Source organism: Meleagris gallopavo, chromosome 1 (assembly GCF_905368555.1).
Source record: "Meleagris gallopavo chromosome 1, MGAL_WU_HG_1.1, whole genome shotgun sequence".
NCBI classification, from domain to species: domain Eukaryota; kingdom Metazoa; phylum Chordata; class Aves; order Galliformes; family Phasianidae; genus Meleagris; species Meleagris gallopavo.
The window spans coordinates 74407694-74427636 of NC_139404.1; the positions used below are offsets into that span (position 1 = coordinate 74407694).

The following is a 19943-nucleotide window of genomic DNA, read 5'->3' on the forward strand; positions in this document are numbered from 1 at the left end:
TGAAGAGAAAAACCACTGACATTTATTGATGCTTGCTTAACATTTATGAAAAACTTAAGAATAAATGTTATCACAGTGAGGTGACAGGTGGTCTGTTTCAGCAATGGTGACAGTAACATGAAAGACAAACCTTGTTCTAGATGCCCATACAAAGCCGTCACATCACGAAATGAAGAACATCTCAATCAGCTCATCCATGCAAATTGGTGGTGATCAATAGTGGTGAAAAAATAGTGATTTGTAGCTGTGAATCTGCTCTATCAAATAGTGTTATTGTGCTTCTTGCATCTGTTGTAGTTTCAATGAAAATAAATAGGAGGCTTTACTTTCAGAGCAACCTATACACCCATTCAGTAAGCCATTTCAAGAAAATGCACTGACTGAAAACTATTCCGATAAAATAAAAATATCTGATCAGAGTAGCTGCTTAAGGCACTAGCATGATAATGAAAACATGCGCAGGGGAAAGGGAGGGCAAGGCTCAATCCCAGCAATCACAATTTAAGCTTAACCTCAAATACTCTGCAACAGTCTAAATGTTTCTGTTCTTGGAAGATTCACTCGGTAGATATTGTGCAGAATGATATATCTCATTTTACGGGTAAGCAAAAGGATACCAATTGTTAAAGCCCAAACAGAAAGTTTCTGAAAGGAGCAGGAAACTGAATTTAGGTTTGTCATGATTAAAGAGGTGCCTTTTCCAACAACTGGAACCTGTTACTTGAAGCTTTCTTTGCAGAGCTGATATCCTAGGAGACAAAGGAGGTGATATTTTCAAGTCATTAAATTGACATGCTGAAAAGCAACTTTCCCCAGTCAGAGGCAGCTGTCCTGGAACAGAACCACAAGTAAAAAGTTCAGAATTCCAGAAATTTGTGTTTAGGATTCTGAAATGAAGAGTAACTTATCTTAACCAAACTCTGAAATTTTTGGTTTTTGCTTTTTTGTTTTTTTGTTTGTTTGTTTTCTGATGGGGAAGAAAACAAAAGTCAAACAGTGAACTGATAATCAGCAAAATACATTCTTAGCAGTTTTAAAGTTAAGTTGCTTGAATGTTTTGAGAAGCACCTTTTGCCAAAATCAGAAGAAATGCATGCTGAATAAATTCCTACCAAGGTCACAGAGCAGAATTAGAAGTTTATGAATCATATTCTATATCAAGCATATAATACATACCTACTTCTATGCCTTACAAAGTATATGTTTGAACTTTCATTTATGTCTATAACTAATAACAAGTAGACAGTTTCTATCCTTTAGAGTAAATAAAAACAAAAGTACAATGAAGCTAGCTCATAATCAATAGTCTCTGAACTTCGATATGTAAAATAGTGCATAAATGAGCGCCCCTCACATCATAAAAGTTTGAAGCTCACAATAAGGTCAGTGCAAGCTGTTTTTAGAGCAAAGTTTGAACAGCACACACTAATTAAACAATGAGAAGCAAAAGACTGAATAGGTGTTCCTTGGCTGCAAGAAGAAGCGCAAACCCCTTCAGGACAATATAAAGTAATATCTCAAGGGAACAGCTGGGTGTGATCACACTGAAAAGTGGCATCACCATGAATTCACATAAGGCAAATTAACTAAAGTCATGCAAGTTACCTTAAACCCATTATTCACCTAAGTTTCACAGAATTAGACACAGAAAAGTAGAATTCAAGAATTCACATAGTATGCCCTTCTCTCCAAAAGGAGTATCAAAAGATAGAGTCAGTTGCTCAGCAAGAATCTGTATGTCAGTTCCAGTCCTGCCAGATGCTGCATGCTACACTCACAGCTGGGAAATAAGAGAGATGCTATGTAACTACTACCAAGGAAACCAGCAGAAGAAATACATTAGTCTCACACCTCTGTGGGAATTATTTTGTTATTTTGTTATCTCACAAAAATTTCAGAAAAATCTAATTACTGTCCAGGACTGTATTCTCCACACAGATACACACACACACAAATAGCTTGCGCAATATGTGTTCCTAAAAACCCTCAAGGCTGGAGATTCTGCACCTTCTTCATTCAATCAGTTCCATGACTGTCCTTTCATTGGTGTTAAGAACACAAAACCTCCTCTGCTTCTCACTTTTTGTCAGTGCTTTACTTCTGAAACCTCAGTAATGCTCTCTCAGTTTCCTCATTAGTATGTGAAATTATTATGGCTTATTGTCATTATTGATTTTATTATATTTGCTAATAATACCATGTTATGTGAAAATAATGTTGTGTTTGTACATAGACTGTAGCCTCTCTCTTCCTTACAGTCAGAAGCGAATCACAAACAAGCACTTTCTCTGCACCAAGACAAAATGTTCACAGCTATATGTTGCCTGGGCTTTTTCTGACCCCACTATCTGTGCTGACATTACCAACTGGGAGTAAGCATTGAGACCGCTTTTCTGTAGCAAAAGCCTCTATCCACTAAAGCCTGAACAGGAACTCATTTCCCACAGTCCCCCAAAAAACTACCAGTTGGCAGCAGCTTTCAGACCAATGATATGAATATGCAGAGACTATTACAGATCACTACACACAGGTAATCCACCCTTCCACACTTTCTTCCTTAAACACAGTAGGAGGTTGGATTTAAGGGAAAGGCCTGAAGGGGCACAGCTAGCAAGAAAAAGCAAGCTGCAATGCTCTACAATTCAAAACATTAAAAAGCAATTCAGAGCACTGCTTCAAGTTTCTACATGTAGATTCTCATCTTGAGCAGAAGTAACTCAGGCTCTTTCATCCATTAAGATTTATGATTATATTTAGTCGACATTACTCCTACATCCATTTTAATATTGTAGTTTGTTACTTCAGCATATAGCCACTAAGATCACAAAGGAAACTTCTGGGACAAGCTTTAAACAAATTGAATACACCACAGAATACACTAAAATTGAAAGTTTTCTTATACCCTCAATGTTCATCAGCCTTTTCACAACAGTAAGGCTTTTATTAGAGAAAGAGACAAGCATTCCATGATGGAAAGACCACCCATCAGGTATTCATGCCCTCTCACAGGTGCTCTTGTACAGAGGTCCCTGAGGGTTTATTTCATGATGACAAGTTGTGAATTTTCTCATTTTTTTCAGAAGACAGATTGAAGTTATATATATACATGCTTTTACCTATAGCTTCTCACAAAACGTGGCAACAAAAACGTCCCAAACCATTTTTAACATGTAGCAATGAAAATTAAGTTACAAACCTCTACATTGATTCCAAGGATAGGATGTCATGGCTACTGTAAGCTGAGACGGATCAAAGCTGCTTTTATTTTATGGCCTTCATTTCCAAAAGATTTTTATAAATATACAAATATCTTATATAATCAATATATTTAAATAAACACATACATGCTATTATACATATACATATTATAAGGATTATATATATGACTGGATTAGTAGTAAAACAATACAGCTCAGAGTAAAAAGACATGAATATTTATTTATTTATTTACTTGGAAAAGTCTTTTTCTTGTAATTACAATAAAGTGCACACCTATTTGAGCACTAAAAGAGAACAACCAAAAGAAAAACGGTAATAAATCGTGGGGTGGGTGAACTTGTGGGGTGAACTTGGAAGTATAATCCTGGCATGTTCAGAATGAGCAACATCAGTTCCATTTCCTCTGATAAAAGTTTAGAGATTTTATCATTACTAAAGCATTTGAAACAGGAGAGAGAGAAGGGAATCACAGCAGGATTGAGAAGGAATGTGTATTGCCTCTGATGAATGGCACAGTGCCCAGGCAGCTGCTCTATAAATGCCAAAAGTAGGACCTCCATTGCTTCAGCTAGATCCCTCCTGAAGTTCTGAATTACAGATGAATACCTCACTTTATGGGATTCTGCTGCAACATGGCAGTTGGGACTGCTTGATCCATGTGTCTTTTTCATTCTGAAACTGAAACCCTTCTGGGAAACTAGCCTCTCCAACAGTCTGGCACAGCAACTAAAAATGCATTTCAACATTTTTACACCAGATCTTGCAAGAATTAACAGCATCCTATATCTTTGTTTATCTTGTAGCAAAAGCAACATCAATATTATAATTGACTTTATGTAATGATCATTAAAAATTGAAAAATTAGAAAACTAATGTGTGCAAAGCAAATGAAAGAAAATGAATTATCTAAAGTAGGGTGAACAACTTGGAGAGTGATTGCTTCATTTTAAATACAAGCTATGCCATTTCCAAAGAATAAAAAAATAAGTAAAGGAATGCTTTAAAAAAGTCAAAAATACCTGCAAGTATATGGCATATTTCTCATATAAAATTAAATTATTAAAAATTCCAAATTATCACAGTTTCTAAGGTTTAAAAAAATATATAATAGTAAAACGTTTTTAATTAGATAAACACACAAACTATTCTAGTTTTGCTGTTAAACAAAGTATAGAATTGAAGCGAGGGATATCAGCTTTGACAGCAGCAATGTTTTCAAGAGGCTACTGCTTTCATTCCACTCTAAGCAACTAGTTCAGCTCCATCATCACTTCATACAAAGTGACAATAAAAAAAAGAATTGTTTTCATTTCTGCAAAAAACATTACACAGGTTCTTGTTCATACTATTAACACAACAGAACAAATGAAGCTTAACATACTACAGATATTTGGGTCTTTATTTAGAATAGTTATTTTAAATGCAAAGCATGTTTATAAACATTTGTCTTCAAGACTCGGCACAATTAATGTAGTTTTATGTAATTAAGCAACAGATTTCTACAGTTTCAACTCAGTTGCAGATTTTTAGCCACATTCAACTTAAAACTGTACTACCAAAAAAAAAAAAAAAAAAAAAAAAAAGCAAGAAAGGATTTTGCTTATGTTTTGAACCTCTATAATATATCAGAATGATGAAATCTGTTTTTTCATTTTCTGAAAATGAATGATCAAGCTATGGACCTGTGGTTCTTCCATCCTTGAATTTCCTCTAGAATTCAGAAAGTGTTAAAATTGCATTGAAACAAAACAAACAAACAAACAAAGAGATCTTTAAAAAATAATTTATTTCTAAGTTTAAGTACTCGGATAGATTTTAGTATTCTCCAGTTAGCATAAAGGTCTTTTAAAGGTTAGCTAGGTGAGTGTAAGATGGCAAAAATATGGAGATAAGCGTCTGAGCTTTTTTAAGCAGCACAGACAAGAGAAAAATCTATGAAGAAGCTTGATGTTTTTTCCCTATTTATAGGTCACTATTGCAATAGTCAAGCTTCATATAATTCTTCCACTCGTTTTAAAAAAGTTGGAAAAATCTATCTTATAAGAATACAGCACAGTTTCAAAAAAGACTAAGTTCACACAACTTACTTAAATCTATTGAAGACAAATAAATTAATATCTTCACATTAGCTATTGATTTCTAGAAGTAGTTTTCTTGTAAGTTCAGTATAACCGGGTACCAGTATATGTTTGTATCATCACTTCTCTTTATAGGTGACCATAAAACATAAATAGTTCCGGTTTGTTTTTAAAAAATTAGCTTAGAATGCTCAGAATAATAAAAGAAATAAAAGTGAAGATCTTATATGAAGTGTATATATGCACATATATATACACATATAAAATAAAATAAGAAATGATAAGACATATCACATCTTCATCTAGAATGGTCACCTCAAATATCAAGTGGGTGAGCTCTTAAAAAAAAAATAATTTAGAATGACTGGCATATTTTTTGTCAGTGTCATACTGACCAATAAAGAACTGATATTAAATGCTGTTCAGCTATTTATCAGTTACTTCTCCCCTTCTGCACTTTTTTCCATTTCTCTTTCCCTGTTGATGATGAGTAACAAACAACTGAAGGTAAACTCTCAGTAACATTGTAGTCACACTAAGGGCTCTTACAAGGGTTGCACAAGGAGTCAAGGAGTAGCAGCAAAAAATGTCTACAACATTTACATAAAGCAGCCAATCAAGAAACTCTCTGAGGCTCAAGTTGGAGTGTCAGTAAGTAGGCATTCTTAAATATGCCGGATGCATGGGAGATACTTTCCTCCTGTCATGCTCATCTTGAACAAAAAGGTCTGCAGTTTATATATACGTTTTGAGGTCTTCCCAGAGGTCTTCCATACAAAGACTCATGGAACCTTCCTTATCTATACAAAATTTGGGAAATCTCCCTTAGCTATTCAATACAAAAACACAGACACTTCCCATCATCTAAACAAACCACAAGGTTATCTATTAAGGGTCTTATCAAGCTGCAACTTGTATCAAAACCAAATCAGGCATTCTCCTCCCAGACTCTCTCCTTTTTCTCAACTGCACTGCTTCCTCACATGAATGCCACATAGTTGTAGGCTACTAATAGATAACCAATGCTGATTACAGCCTAACAAGACACAATACTGCATAAGGAAAGGACTCATTAGTGTTGGATGGTACTTCTCAATTTGACACATGCTTGGTACATAGCTTAAAAGAGGTTATCCAGACTGTCTTTTCAGGCAGTTCTTTATAGCAGACATAGCTTGTATTTTGTTGCCGTTTCTTTAAGACTTTTTCATAGCTTAATAATGTTTTTCATCTAGATTGTCAGATAAAGCTAAGTGTAATAACTTTGCTGGTAAACCTAACCTAACCGTTTTCAAGAGTGAGGATGACAGAATTGACCTCTTCTGTGCCTATAGCCTGTTAGTGCTTCCCTGAACTCTTCCTTCTCTAGAGGTCTTGCAAACGACATGCCTAAGTGAAAACAGTCTGGATTCCTTCAGCACAAATCTGTGACCTTGCAGAGGTCCTACAGATGCTATGAAGGAAGCTGATTTACAGAAACAATGCAGAAAAGCAGTCTTGGGTTCTAAGTTAATGGTGTGGGTGAGTACTCGCACCAAAGCACTAACCATCAGGCATACCACACATGATACTATGCATATACACAAGGCCTAATGCTTCAGTATTTCAGAGTGCCACTGCATCAGGATTTTTTTGATGATTTTTTCCTCCTCCAAGAAAGAATACATTTACACTCAGTACACGTAATGACAGCAGGTTTCACAGTCTGTCAGTTCAGATCAGACTACTCCCCACAGCTTTATACTGTCAATGAGAAAAGTCAAAAGCAACAGAGATCTCACCAAATATCAACAGTTGCAAAGATTTTTTCTATAATGTGAGGGCATGTTAATAAAAAGAGGTAAAAACAAGACAATTAATTTTTCATTAATACAGTCAGTTTCAATTTCAGCGTTATGATATATCATTTGGCAGCATGTCAACTTCTTGTGCAGGGTTTGTCTTTTTTTTCTCTCTTCTAAATATAGTAGCATTATTTTATTTCAAACAACAGTCTTAACATTCAGTCACTCATTTTCTTAAACAGTACTGCATTGCCAGCATTCTGGCAATGGTTTAGTGGACACTAATGATGGTAGATGACAGCTGGACTAGATGATCTTAGAGGTTTTTTCCAACCTTAATGATTCTATCACCTTCTTCATTTACTATACAGGTGACTAAGCACTAGCACAGGTTGCGTAGAGAGGCTGTGGAGTCTCCTCCTTGGAGTTGAAGAAAATTTTGAATTCAATCAAGATGACAACTTGCTTATACCCTTGCTTTTTTTTCCCTACTTAAGCTGGACTTTTTTCTTCCCCCTTCCCTTACCTCCCGCCCCCCCCAAAATACACCAGAATGTAACAATTGTTGACACCAAGCTTTATGGGTGAAAACTTTAGGAATAAAATATTTGTAAGATCAAGAACCAAGCCTTAATGGAACTAATGACACATGAATTAAACAACAAAAAAAGCTACTGCTGCAATAATTCTGTTTTATGAATAAAAACTAGAAATAAAGTACTTACTGAACACAAAAAATAAAGCAACACTATGCACTTTTAAAATGAAGTAGGAATTATAAACTTCAACAGATGTTCCTTTACCCAAATGGCACTAATCTATCACCATTCCCCAGGCTGGTTATTTTTAACAGGTACAATAACATTCAAAATAAAGAAGACACAAAAGTTCCTGAGGGTGACAGGAAATCCAGCAGAGAAAGGAATTTTAGATGGTCACTTACAGATATTTTCCTGTGAGAAAAGAATGGTAAGAACGTAGCTTGAACATTAACAAACCCCCAAGCCTGGTGTAGCCAGCAGGTTTGGAGTGCAGTGGGGCTGGAAATTCAAACTTTAGCTTGTAATCAGAAAAATCCTGCTTCTCCTACTTCAGAAATTTGAGCCAGCAGCTAGAAGCATGTAATATAATACAGACTTCTTGTAAAAAGGTACCCAGCTAAAGGGATTTTATTCTTATGTGAAGTCTATAACTGTTTAGTGGGGGGGAGGGAGAGGGAAGGAAGACAATGACAATGGCCTTATTATTCTGCTTATTTATAAATGAAGGACTTATTTATAAATGAATGACATGGACAAAATCTGTCTTTCCTTGCTTTTCTTTCCTTCGAAATGGTGCTGCAGACGGAGTGAGCATTTCTACTGATATCAATAAAATTAATTATCTCGTAGATAGAAGTCACAAATAGTAAAAGTTAAAATTTAAAGGCCGATAATAATGGTTAGGCTAATGTAAGCTTTAGGAAACTAAAAATGAACAGGTCTTAATCTTTGAGAGTCACGCTGACTTTGGTGGTCATACTTTAACTAAAGAAGAATGGAATGAGACAGAGAGGGGCTAACTGACAGAAGAACTGCTTATCCTTGCAGAACTAACTATGAAAAACAGACAACTTGGTGAGAAAATAAAAAAGGGTCATCTGACAGTCAAGAGGAGGAACACAAAGAATGATGAAGAACAGGAGTCTTGGGACCAATGATGACCACCAGAGGGCTGTTTTGCACACACTCAAGTGAAATTAACATACATTCACTGAGTTCCGAGAAAAGTAACGAATATGTTGTGTTGCATATGTATATTCTAAATGTATAAATGATGTATCGGACTTCGGGCTGGTGCACTTGGCTTGGTCCAGGATATCCATCACCAGTGTTATTATGAATAAAGAATGCCCGCTTTCTAACACTACATGGGAGCTAAGAGTTATTTCCCAACTTTGGATGACACTACCGTTAGTATTTTAACAGAGCTGAAGTTAAGGACACAACATGGAAAATAAGTGAGAACACAGAATTTTAAAAGAATTCAAAACACTTATTCAAATTGTTTATGAAGCAATTGTTTAGAATGCTTTGGCAACAGTCTAAATATTTAAATTATAACTAGTTACTAATGCCACATATGAAGGCACAGATTCTGCAGATGAATCATTTCATATCCTGCAAATAACTAAGAATTCAATTACTCAGCTTAAGAATGAGAAGTACATTAAAGTCTAGTGCACCTAGTACCATGGTGCATAGTTAAGACGTTATTTTCTTTTATTCTCTTAAGATGTCTATTGGGAACATCACAATGCATAGCTGATTTTCCAGAGTACCACTGGTTCTTCAAAGAACAGTGCCAGACACAGCACATTATAAGCTACTATGAACTTCTGTCAATGACTTGCACATGTTTAAGCCAAAAAAAAGGTTTTATATTTATAAATAATTAAGTTGAAGGAACATATTTTTAGATTAGTAGGCAGTATTTATTTGCAGAAGAAAGTAGATAGGATTTGATGAAACTTGTAGAAAGATAAGTCCACACAAAAACCTTCGTTCACAGAACAAACCACATAAGTGTTCCACAGCCCCAGAACAAGCTGGCAGTCTGTTTTCAACACCTTTTTTCAAACCAGTGCTTGCAGAGTTTAAACACATTGTTTAAAGTACATTTAAGTAATTACAACCGCTAGGTCAAGAAACAAAAAATAAAAATGCAATTTCACCATTGCTTAATGAGAATATTAACCATACTAGATAAAGCTTTCAACTATTGGTATTCAACATGAAGTGGAGAGAAGCTGAGCATTCTGTCCTGAATGGAATACATCAAAATCACAAGGCCAAAAAGTCACAGGCAGATTAAGAAAGCAAATCTCTTCTGATTAGTAAGAATAAGGAACAGAAGGATCCATCCAAGATTGTCACAATACCATTGCATTCCTCTTCACTCAAAATGTGCTGATTCACAGTCTGAGACACACCATCTGCAATCCTCAAAGCTTCTTAAAATCTCATGAAGATTTCAACCAAGGGTATCTTCAACTTACAAAATCAAAGATGAGCACCAAATGTATTCATTTCTGCCTTCATATCAGCAAACATTCTGCAGTACAGAGCAGCCTAACTGAAGTACTAGTGTTCTAGTCCTCATCACTGGGGAATTTCAAGAGCCTCGATGTGGAGAAACACTCTCAGGTTTTGTGCAATAGATTCATCGCTTTCTGCCTAGGTCACACATTAAGACCCTGCTTTCATTCTGAGCAACCAAAGTAAGTGAGAACTTAGTGAAACTGTATTTGCAACTATCACTTTATCTTTTTCAGCATGTCACACTCAGGATTACTACTAGATATGAGAAGTCATTATGTACCAGCTCTGCTAGCAAACAACTCACACTTAGGGGACCTTCTTTCAAGACAATATATCCATGGATTTTGCAACCAATGACCACTAGCTGTTACCACTACAGTAACTAAACCTATAGAAGGGATGACACCACATTGCATTCACTTCATTAAAATCTCTTCAGAAAAATGGGTAACAGAGACCAGTTGTGCTTCTTACAGAGCATCTCTGTAGTATCCCCAAAGGTTCAAATCTCTCTACGTACAATCTTCTATAAACTTTTAATCTACGTTTTCATAAGTATATGGGTAGACAATGTATGTTTGTCTCCTTGAATGTTCAAAACAAAAAGCAGAAGTACCTTGGCTACTTTTTCAAAGTAAAAGAGGGGAGATTTAGATTGGATATAAGGAAAATATTTTTTTTACAAAAAGGTAACGAAGCTCTGGAACAGATTGCCCAGAGATGTGGTGGACGCCCCATGCCTTGGAGACATTCAGGGTCAGGCTGGACCAGGCTCTGAGGAACATTATCTAGCCACAGATGTCCCTGTTCATTGCACTAGATTACCTTTAAAGGTCCCCTACAACTCAAATGATTCTATGATAGACAAAATTATGGCATCCTAAAGAGAAGAGCAGTAGCAAGATACAACATAGAAAATTATTTTAGTGATGCTGAGGAGTTTTTGAGTAACTGCTGTATTCTGCTCACAGCAGAGAAGCAGCAATCATTCAGAGATTAAGTCCTCATAGATAAAACTGAACAGTCATTTGCAGAGAAATTTCTTTTCTGCTTATTCTAAACAGGATCTCCTTTTTCAAAATAATGCTTTAGTCACATCATCTCAAACATTCACCACCCATCCCTTGGCTGGTTTTGTGTTCATTGTCAGCATGATATACTATCACAGCAGATAAACACCAATGTCAAGCATTACACTCCATCAAATCTTCAGCTTTGCAACCCCTGTCCTCAGGAAAGCATCCTAAAACCATGCACTGTACAAAAAACTAAAACTGCAAAAGGACCTGTATTCTCTATTCTCAGAAAAGGATTTAATGAAATAACTGCATTAGAAGAGAGAAAAATATCCAGAATTGTCCAAGAGTTTCGCAAATACCCTTGCCACTTCCTGACAGAGAAGAACAGAAAGTCCAGTGAGCATATTTTACTTTAAACTGTCTTTGATGGCACAAAGTAAGGCCATGTTTGCACAATAGAATTAACAATATGCATCCATTGCTCAAATGAGTCAACAAACAATGACATGTAATACTGGACACATCTGCAATGCTCACGCATGTAAAAAGAGCAGAAGCTCTGCATCAGAAATTATATGTTTTCCATGACTTTTTATTCATCCATGTTCACACCATTTCTTTTGGTACACAGATACACACATACAGGGTACATATCAACATGACTCCTGTTTATCACGACTGAAAAGCCTATTCTGTCTCCCAGCAGTTTATAAATTAAATATACAGTCGTTGTCCTAGGGTTTGTGATTTACGTTGCAAACACTCTCTCTGCACAAGTATTATACACTAACCAAAAAGTAAGACCAGTGTTAAGGAAAGTATACATTAATTACGTGGCACTAAGACTGCCAAAAGGAATAAATATACTGTCATCCATTGTTAAATTGAATACTGACAAGACAAAATACAAAGGAGTTCAAAAAGCAGATCATACCAACAAAGTTTAAAAACTTTCTGACAAGTAGGCATTTCTCACTATTCAATGTTTCTCAATCTTAAGTGTGCCTCTTACCAAGGAATACAGCTTTTCAACACTGAAATATATATTTCAGATACAGATCGCCTAACAATAGTACATATGCAAGGCACACAGCTGACATCCCCCTTGAAACTGAAGGGTCTGTGATGTTAATAGGAAATTGAGACAATGATGAAATTCCGACAGCTGTAGTAGACTAGAGGGTGGAAAAAAAAAAAAGAAAAAAGAAAAGGGAAAAGGAACAGAGAATGGGGATACTAGAGGACTGGAGCAAAGCTAGCAGCTGGATCAGCACAAGACAAGAGATATCTTTGGAGATCCCAAACCATTTTTATCCCTACTATATATTTCCAGTTATAGGAAAGAAAGTAGGAGTGCATAAATTACCTAGAATTGTTCTTATCAACTCAGTCAGGTTATCATTCATCACATGACGAATCTTCTTTGTCTAAACACTTAAATTCACTACAGAAAACTACTTCATATTAAAAAAAAAAAAAAAGCAAAATGACTAGAAATACAACCACACATCAATCACTAATCCCATCCTATACAAAGAAGTTTTGCAGCAATCCAATACTTGAGAATTCTTGAATAAGAGTCATACAAAAGAGAAATGAGGAGAAAAATGATTTTTTCAATTTTGTAGAGGATTAATTGGTACCCAAAAGCTGGAGTCTATTTACTGACCTTTACTGCAGATGGTGACTGGTCATTTGGTAAAAAGCTCTTCTCCACACTCATGAAGAAGCACAGAGATAATGTCAGGTAAGGAAACCTCAGTTAGACCTTTTTTCTGTTACTTCCAGTGATAGAAGTTTGTCCTGGTTTTATGATGTTTGGTATCAGTATTCCACACCACAGCATCACATAGAGCACTGGATGTTAAAAAGTTAATGTTCCAGCTCCATGGACCATCAGTAGTTCCAGGTATACCTCTCTCATAAGAGAACTACATATCCCAAAAGTCCGTTCACTGTTCTGTTTCCATTTTCCATTCAGAGGGAAAGATAAAACTGCAGGTCACAAGATGTCCCCTTTTCCCCTTTCTGTTCGTCTCTATAGCGTGTGTGCTCCCTAGCCATTTCGTCTTCAGCATTAGAGTAAAGCTCTCGGTTTTTGCACACTCTCTCATTTATTTGATTTATTGGCTTCAATTACATTTATACTGTATTATATTTTGTTGCTTTGCATTCCAATATCTTAGTTAGTAAATTAGCTTTCTTCCTCGGATCGTTGCTGCTGTTTTGGTTTTAGGCCCATCTCCTTATCCTTTCCCCTTTTCCCCCTTCCCCTGGGTATGGGCCCATGGGTCCCCCCACCCCATTAGTCACAGAACCAGGCTGGTTGTAATGATATTATTAAGCTTGCTATTGTCTGTTGATGGGTAACCCTATAGCTTGAAAATAGGAAGTAGATAAGGATGATACGCTGAACAGTCTGTATTGGGCAGATAAAGGGGTTCCCTCAAGTCTTCACATTGAGCAGATAAGCGAAAGTTCTGCTTTGAATCAGCTAGTTGTGAAAGCAAGTATTGTGCAATCAAGCAGAGGCAAAATCTAATGTTAATGGTTCTGGGGGAAGTACTGAATATATGTGGACTGTATGGGAAAACTCTTTATATGCAACACGTGTAACGTGTATAAGCTGAAGATCTTTTGTGCAAAGAACGTGCAATTTGATTTGGAAGGATCCCCTCGTGCATCTGGTGCCAAGAATAAAGAACATCTGCTTTCTAACACCCCTGAGTTTAAGTTTTCTGATCAACCAATTTAAGGGAATACCAAGACCATGAAAGTAACTTAGTCAACCTCTCTTTCATCTACATGCACATACATGCATGCATGCACAGAGGCACAACGGCAAGGAGGATCCCAACAGTATTCAGAAAACAGTTCCCCAGGTATGCCTCAACCAGCTCTATGGACCAAGCGTGACACCCATCAGACAAGGCAAGTGGGAAAGCTCTCAGAGTCATCTTACCAAATATGGCAGGGGCCTACTGCATAGGAATATGGGACATGTGAAATGCAGAGAAAAACCACACAAAAAGCATCAGAAAGAAATCCAAATACATGCACTGTACAGCGTGCCTGTGAGGGGCAGGAAACTAGGAAGAGTTGGAAGACAGATGAGTCAATACATGGTTACTACCATAAAATTAAGTGTGCAAACACAAGTGTGATAGTGCCAAGGAATGACCACAGTTTTCTTTAGATGCAAACATGCAGCATTACTACCATCTGGCAATTTTACAGATGTACTGTAATTTTTGGAATTGCAGATATTTTGTGAAATTATACTAGCAAGGTTGTAGAGTTTCTAAAGAGTCATGAAAAATAAGCCTGAAGAATGTTTAACAGCTTTACAACAAAATGAGTGGCAGAGAGGAACTAAGCTTTAATGCATCCCTTTCCCTCTTATTTTCTGTCTCCAGTTCCCTTACTTCATACTACCACGAATCTTCCTTTCATCACATTGCTGGTGCAGGTGAGTTTCTAATGTATAGGAATGAACAAACTAAGTAAATAAGATACATAAAAGAAACAAACACCTTTAAAAGCATCCTTCACATGGTTTTCCCCCATATCTTACTGACACGTTATGTTTATTATATAAGTTCTACACTGCACAAAAAAGAGCAAAGAAAGTAAGCTTACCAAAGGTGATTCTTAAACACATTACTGGTAATTATTTTGTGATTTTACAGTTACTGTCTATTTAATTAATTCTTCCCCTGCGTGCTTGTAGTTGAAGAAAAAAAATTCAGCTACTGAAATATCAGTGTAAACATCCCAGCAATTATATTTGTTCTTTGTTCTGAAAGGACCGTTATTTGAGGAATTATGCTTGATGTTTTTTGTTTTAATCATCACTTATCACTTATCTTCTGTGTTTGTTTTTTTTTAGTCAGCACTTCTTTGTAATCATATTTTCAGACTATGCTCTATCATCTTATTTTTATGCTACATGAACAGACACAACATCCCTTTGTGTTGCTCTACTTGCATGCTCCAGATCAAACAATAAGTTGTAGGGAAAAAGAGCTGATCTTAACTAGAATGAGTTCAACATAACATGAAGATGTACAGTATGATTTTCCAACCACCAATCCCCCCCATCCTCAGTCTATGGATCTCAAAAATAATGCTTTAAATGAGACACTTGTTCATAAAAAACAGTTTTATTCAGTACTTTTTTGTTTTTCCTTATTTTGTGGGACAGCTTTTGTTCTCTTTAATGCAGACTGTACACTAACGTGTTACTAGATAACAGGAAATAAAACCAAGATGCACTGTGGGAATGGTATGTCTCTGCTGGATGTTAGAGGTGAATTCACTTGACCAGACAGACACACAGAGATTATTATGGATTTAAGCAAAGCAGAGGCAGCAGCTGCTGCACTTGACAGTAACTAGACTGGGCTGAGGACCTCAGGAAGGAAAATGATAGAACAGAGAAAAAACACAAGACAAACTGAGACAGCCCCTTACGAATCAGCAGCTTATTACAAGTTTTGGATGAGGGGAAAATAAAGAGTAAGTCTTACAAGAATTCTCACAAGTCAGCATCTTACTGGTATGAACAAAAGCTGTTAAACACAATGATGTAATTATAAGAAACAAAGGCATAAAATGTTGAACTTAATACTTTTTACTCCTTTGTATTTATTGTCTTTTTGCTGCATACTTGCTACACCAAGTTATAATAGAAAATATCATCCATATAAATTGGTTGTATGACAGTGAATTTCATTTTGTCAAGTTCAATTTGTCTTACAACAAGTTGATTACAATACTGAAGCAGAGACAGATAAAACTACTGGACCAATACTAAGAAGTGGCTTAAAGCACCCAGAGCTGAACTTCCTATTTCCCTAAAAATATCCTTTTGCACTGGGTCACTGATGCCTAATATTGCCAAGAGACTCCTCCTCAGCCCAGACTCCTTGACAAAACCTTCAAAAACTACTGACCATTATTCTGTCTATTCCTTCACTGAAAGCTCCTGGTGTCTTCTGATATAGGAGATACTTTCAAGACACCCAACTGAAAGTGAATTGAATACCATTTGAAAGGTGATCAGAAATACACTCTAGCACGAGTATGAATCAGAATCGAAAAATGAATCCCATTCCTGTTCGGCAGCAGGATAGAAATGAACAGCTGTTACCACGTGTCCATGAAGTGAGATATCAGAAACTTGACCCTCATAACCACCACAGGCACACTCTGAAATCCTTGCTGGCAATCAGCCAGGTCCTATACGGTCAGGACCACTGTGTGCAGAATGTATCTGATGGCATACTCATTTCTGGCATTTCTGGGTATTGGATTAAATAAGAAGACTACCGCAATACTTCATCTCAGCCCCTCTGACTTCCTACCTCAAATGGTACTACTGATGTAGTGATACAACAGTAAATGATACTACTCTGTAGTAAGACAGAGATGAAGCCAACTGATAAAACACATCCCAGTGTATACTGCTTCACTGATACCAGTAACATGGAATTGTTGAACATAAATTGATGATGCAGACAAAAAAAAAGTAGTACACTACATTCAGTAAAATGAATCATCCAGATATCTGCTGAGTAAGCAACATGGCCAGGGATGCGTGGTCCAAATGGTTCCCACAATGCATTGAAGATAATTTTCTCAAGCAGGTGGTGGAGGAGCCAACAAGGCAGGGGTTGCTTCTGGGCCTTGTTCTTATGAACAGGGATGGACTTGTTAGGGACATGAAGTTTGGGGGCAGCTTGGGATGTAGCAATCATGAAATGGTGAAGTTCAAGATCTTGAGTGGAAAAACTAAGGCAAAAAAAGCAGGATTGCTATCCCAGACTTTTGGAGAGCCAACTTTAACTTCTGCTGGGACCTACTTGGAGATTCCACATGGGCTAGAGTGCTAAAAGATAAGGGGACCCATGAGAGCATGGCAACATTTCAACTGCATTTCCAAGCTCATGATCAGCGCATCCCTAAAAGTAGGATATCAGGGGATGGAGGCAGGAGACCTGCGTGGATGAGCAAGGAGCTCATAGGTAAGATCAAAGGGAAAAAGGTCTATGAAATGTGGAAAAAGGGCCTGTCCTCCTGGGAGGAGTATAGGAGTGTTGTCAGGGCCTGCAGGGTAGCAACAAGGAAGGCTCAACTAGAGCTGAAGCTAGTAAAGAAAATCAAGGATAATAAGAAGAGGTTTAAGTATGTTAACAGTAAGAGGAAGAGTAGGGACAATGTGGGTCCCCTGCTGAACAACAGGGATGTCCTGGTAATAGGGAATGCTAAGAAGGTGGAGATGCTGAACACCTTCTTTGCTTCAGTCTTCACTTAAAAGATTCTACCTTGGGACTCCTGGACAGTAGAGAGAAAGCCTCAGAAATGGAGAGCTTCCCTCTAGCTGAGCAGTGTGTGGTCCAGGAGTGTCTATGTGGGATCAATGTGCACAAATCCATAGGCCCTGATGGGACGCATTCACATGTGCTGAGGGAAATAGCAGATATGATTGCCAAACTACTCTCTATCATCTTTGACAAGTCTTGGAGAACAGGTGAGTTGCTGGAAGACAGGAGGATAGTCAATCTCATTCTGGTCTTCAAGAAGGAAGATTTGAGAAACTATAGGCCATTCAGTCTCACCTCTGTCCCTGGAAAGGCAGTGGAATAGCTTGTTCTAGATGCCATCTTTAAGTAATTAGAAGAGAACAAAGTCATCAGGAATAGTCAGCATGGATTCACCAAGGGAAAATTATGCTCAACCAATCTTGCCAAGCCTTCTATGTGGCATCACCAGCTGGGTAGATGGGTGGAGAGCAGTGGATGTCATCTACCCTGACCTGACTTCAGCAAGGCTTTTGATAATGTCTCCCACGATATCCTTATAACAAAGCTGAAAAAATGTCGGATAGATGAATGGACAGTGAGGTGGGTTGAGAACTGGCTGACTGGCAGAGCTCAGAGGGTGGTGACTGACAGTGCAGAATCTGTTTGAAGACCTGCAACTAGGAGTGTTCACCAGAGGTCGGTGCTGGGTCCGGTCTTGTTCATTATCTCCATTGATGACCTTGATGAGGGAATAGCATCCACCCTCAGCAAGTACGCCAGGGATATAGAGCTGGGAGGAGTGGCTGACACACTTGAAGGCTCTGCCACCATTCAGCAAGACAGATTGGAGAAGATAGCAAGAAACCAGATGAGGTTTAACAAAAGCAAGTGTAGTTTTACACCTTAGAAGGTATAACTGCAAGTATTGGTATAGACTGGGGGATGAGCTGCTAGAGAGCAGCTTTGCAGGGAAGGACCTTGGGGTCCTGGTGGACAACAGGATGGCCATGAGCCAGCAGTGTGCCCTCGTGGCCAAGAAGGTCAATGGCATTCTGGGGTGCATTAAAAGAAGCGTAGTGAGCAGGTCAAGGGAGATGATCCTCCCCCTCTATTCTGCCTTGATCAGGCCTCACCTGGAGTACTGTATCCAGTTCTGGGCTCCTCTGTATGAAAAAGACAGGGATCTCCTGGAGAGAGTCCAGCAGAAGAGCACAAAAATGATTACAGGCCTGGAACATCTCCCCTTTGAGAAAAGCTGGGTGACCTGGGTCTGTTCAGCCTTGAGAAAAGAAGACTCAGAGGGGATCTGATTAATGTGTATGAATTTCTTGAATGTGGGAGTCAAAAGGACATGGCCAACCTCTTTTCAGTGGTCTGTGGGGACAGGACAAGGAGAAGCGGCTATGAAGTGGAACATAGGAAGTTCCACATCAATATGCAAAGGGTGACAGAGCACTGGAAAAGGCTGCCCAGGGAAGCTGTGGATTCTCCTTCTCTGGAAATATTCAAGACCCATCTAGACACCTATCTGTAAAACCTGCTGTACGGAGCCAGCTTTGCAAGGGGTTGAACTCAATCTCTAGAGGTCCATTCCAACCCCTACAATTCTGTGATTATGTCAAAGGCCTTACTTAAGATAGATGACATCAGTGGCTACTTCCTTGTCCATTGATGCAGTTACACCATCAAAGAAGGCCTCTAGGTTGGTCAAACAGGATTTGCCCTTGGTTCTCCGTTATCACTTCCCTGCCATACATGTGCCATAACATAGGCTCCAGGAGGATCTGCTCCATGATCTTCCCAGGCACAGAATTGAGATTGTTAGGTTGGTAGTTCCCAGGGTCATCCTTTTTACTCCTCTTAAAAATGGGTGTAATATTATCCTTTTTTTCCCAGTCATCAGGGACTTCACCTGACTGCCATGACTTTTCAAATATCATAGAGTGGCTTGGTGACTACATCAGTCAGTTCCCTTAGGACTCAGAGATGCATCTCACTGGGACCCACATATTTGTGGATGTTGACGTTCCTCAGGTGGTCATGAAGCTGATCTTCACTTACATTGCTTCCCCAATCCCTTCCTACTAAATGAAATGTTTGAGGGCTGTATAGCAAGCAGTTACCAGGGAAGATCAAGGCAAAAAAAAATTTTAAGTACCTCTACTTTCTCCTTGTCTGTTGTCACCAGCATACCTGTGTCACTCACTGGTACGCTCTCCTGGACTTTCTTTTTCTGGTTGAGGTATCTGTAGAAGCTTTTCTTGTTCTTTCTGGCATCCCTAGCCAAGTTTAGTTCAAGCTGTGCCTTAGCTTTCCTGACCCCACCCCTACACAACCTAGTGTCTTAAGATTTCCCATGGTACCTGTCCTTGTTTCCACTGCTTGTGCATTTCCTTCTTTTTCACCCCGCAAAGATGACATATCCAAGCCATGGGCTGACAGCTTCTCCAGGAGAATA

General features: G+C 38.0%; 1 protein-coding gene across 4 annotated transcripts in view; it reads right to left on the bottom strand.

Annotated features, from left to right (window-relative positions):
- The window catches only part of TSPAN9 (tetraspanin 9), a 159494-nt gene that overhangs the window by 97719 nt on the left and 41832 nt on the right, over window positions 1-19943 (bottom strand). For 2 of the 4 annotated variants that reach the window (XM_085234413.1, XM_085234434.1), the window contains exon 2: window positions 19849-19943. The exons of the other annotated variants lie outside the window; for them this stretch is intronic. In XM_085234413.1, the coding sequence (XP_085090539.1) occupies window positions 19849-19906 (58 nt within the window). In that variant the 5' untranslated portion in view covers window positions 19907-19943. The remainder of the gene's footprint in view (window positions 1-19848) is intronic. 4 annotated transcript variants of the gene reach the window in all.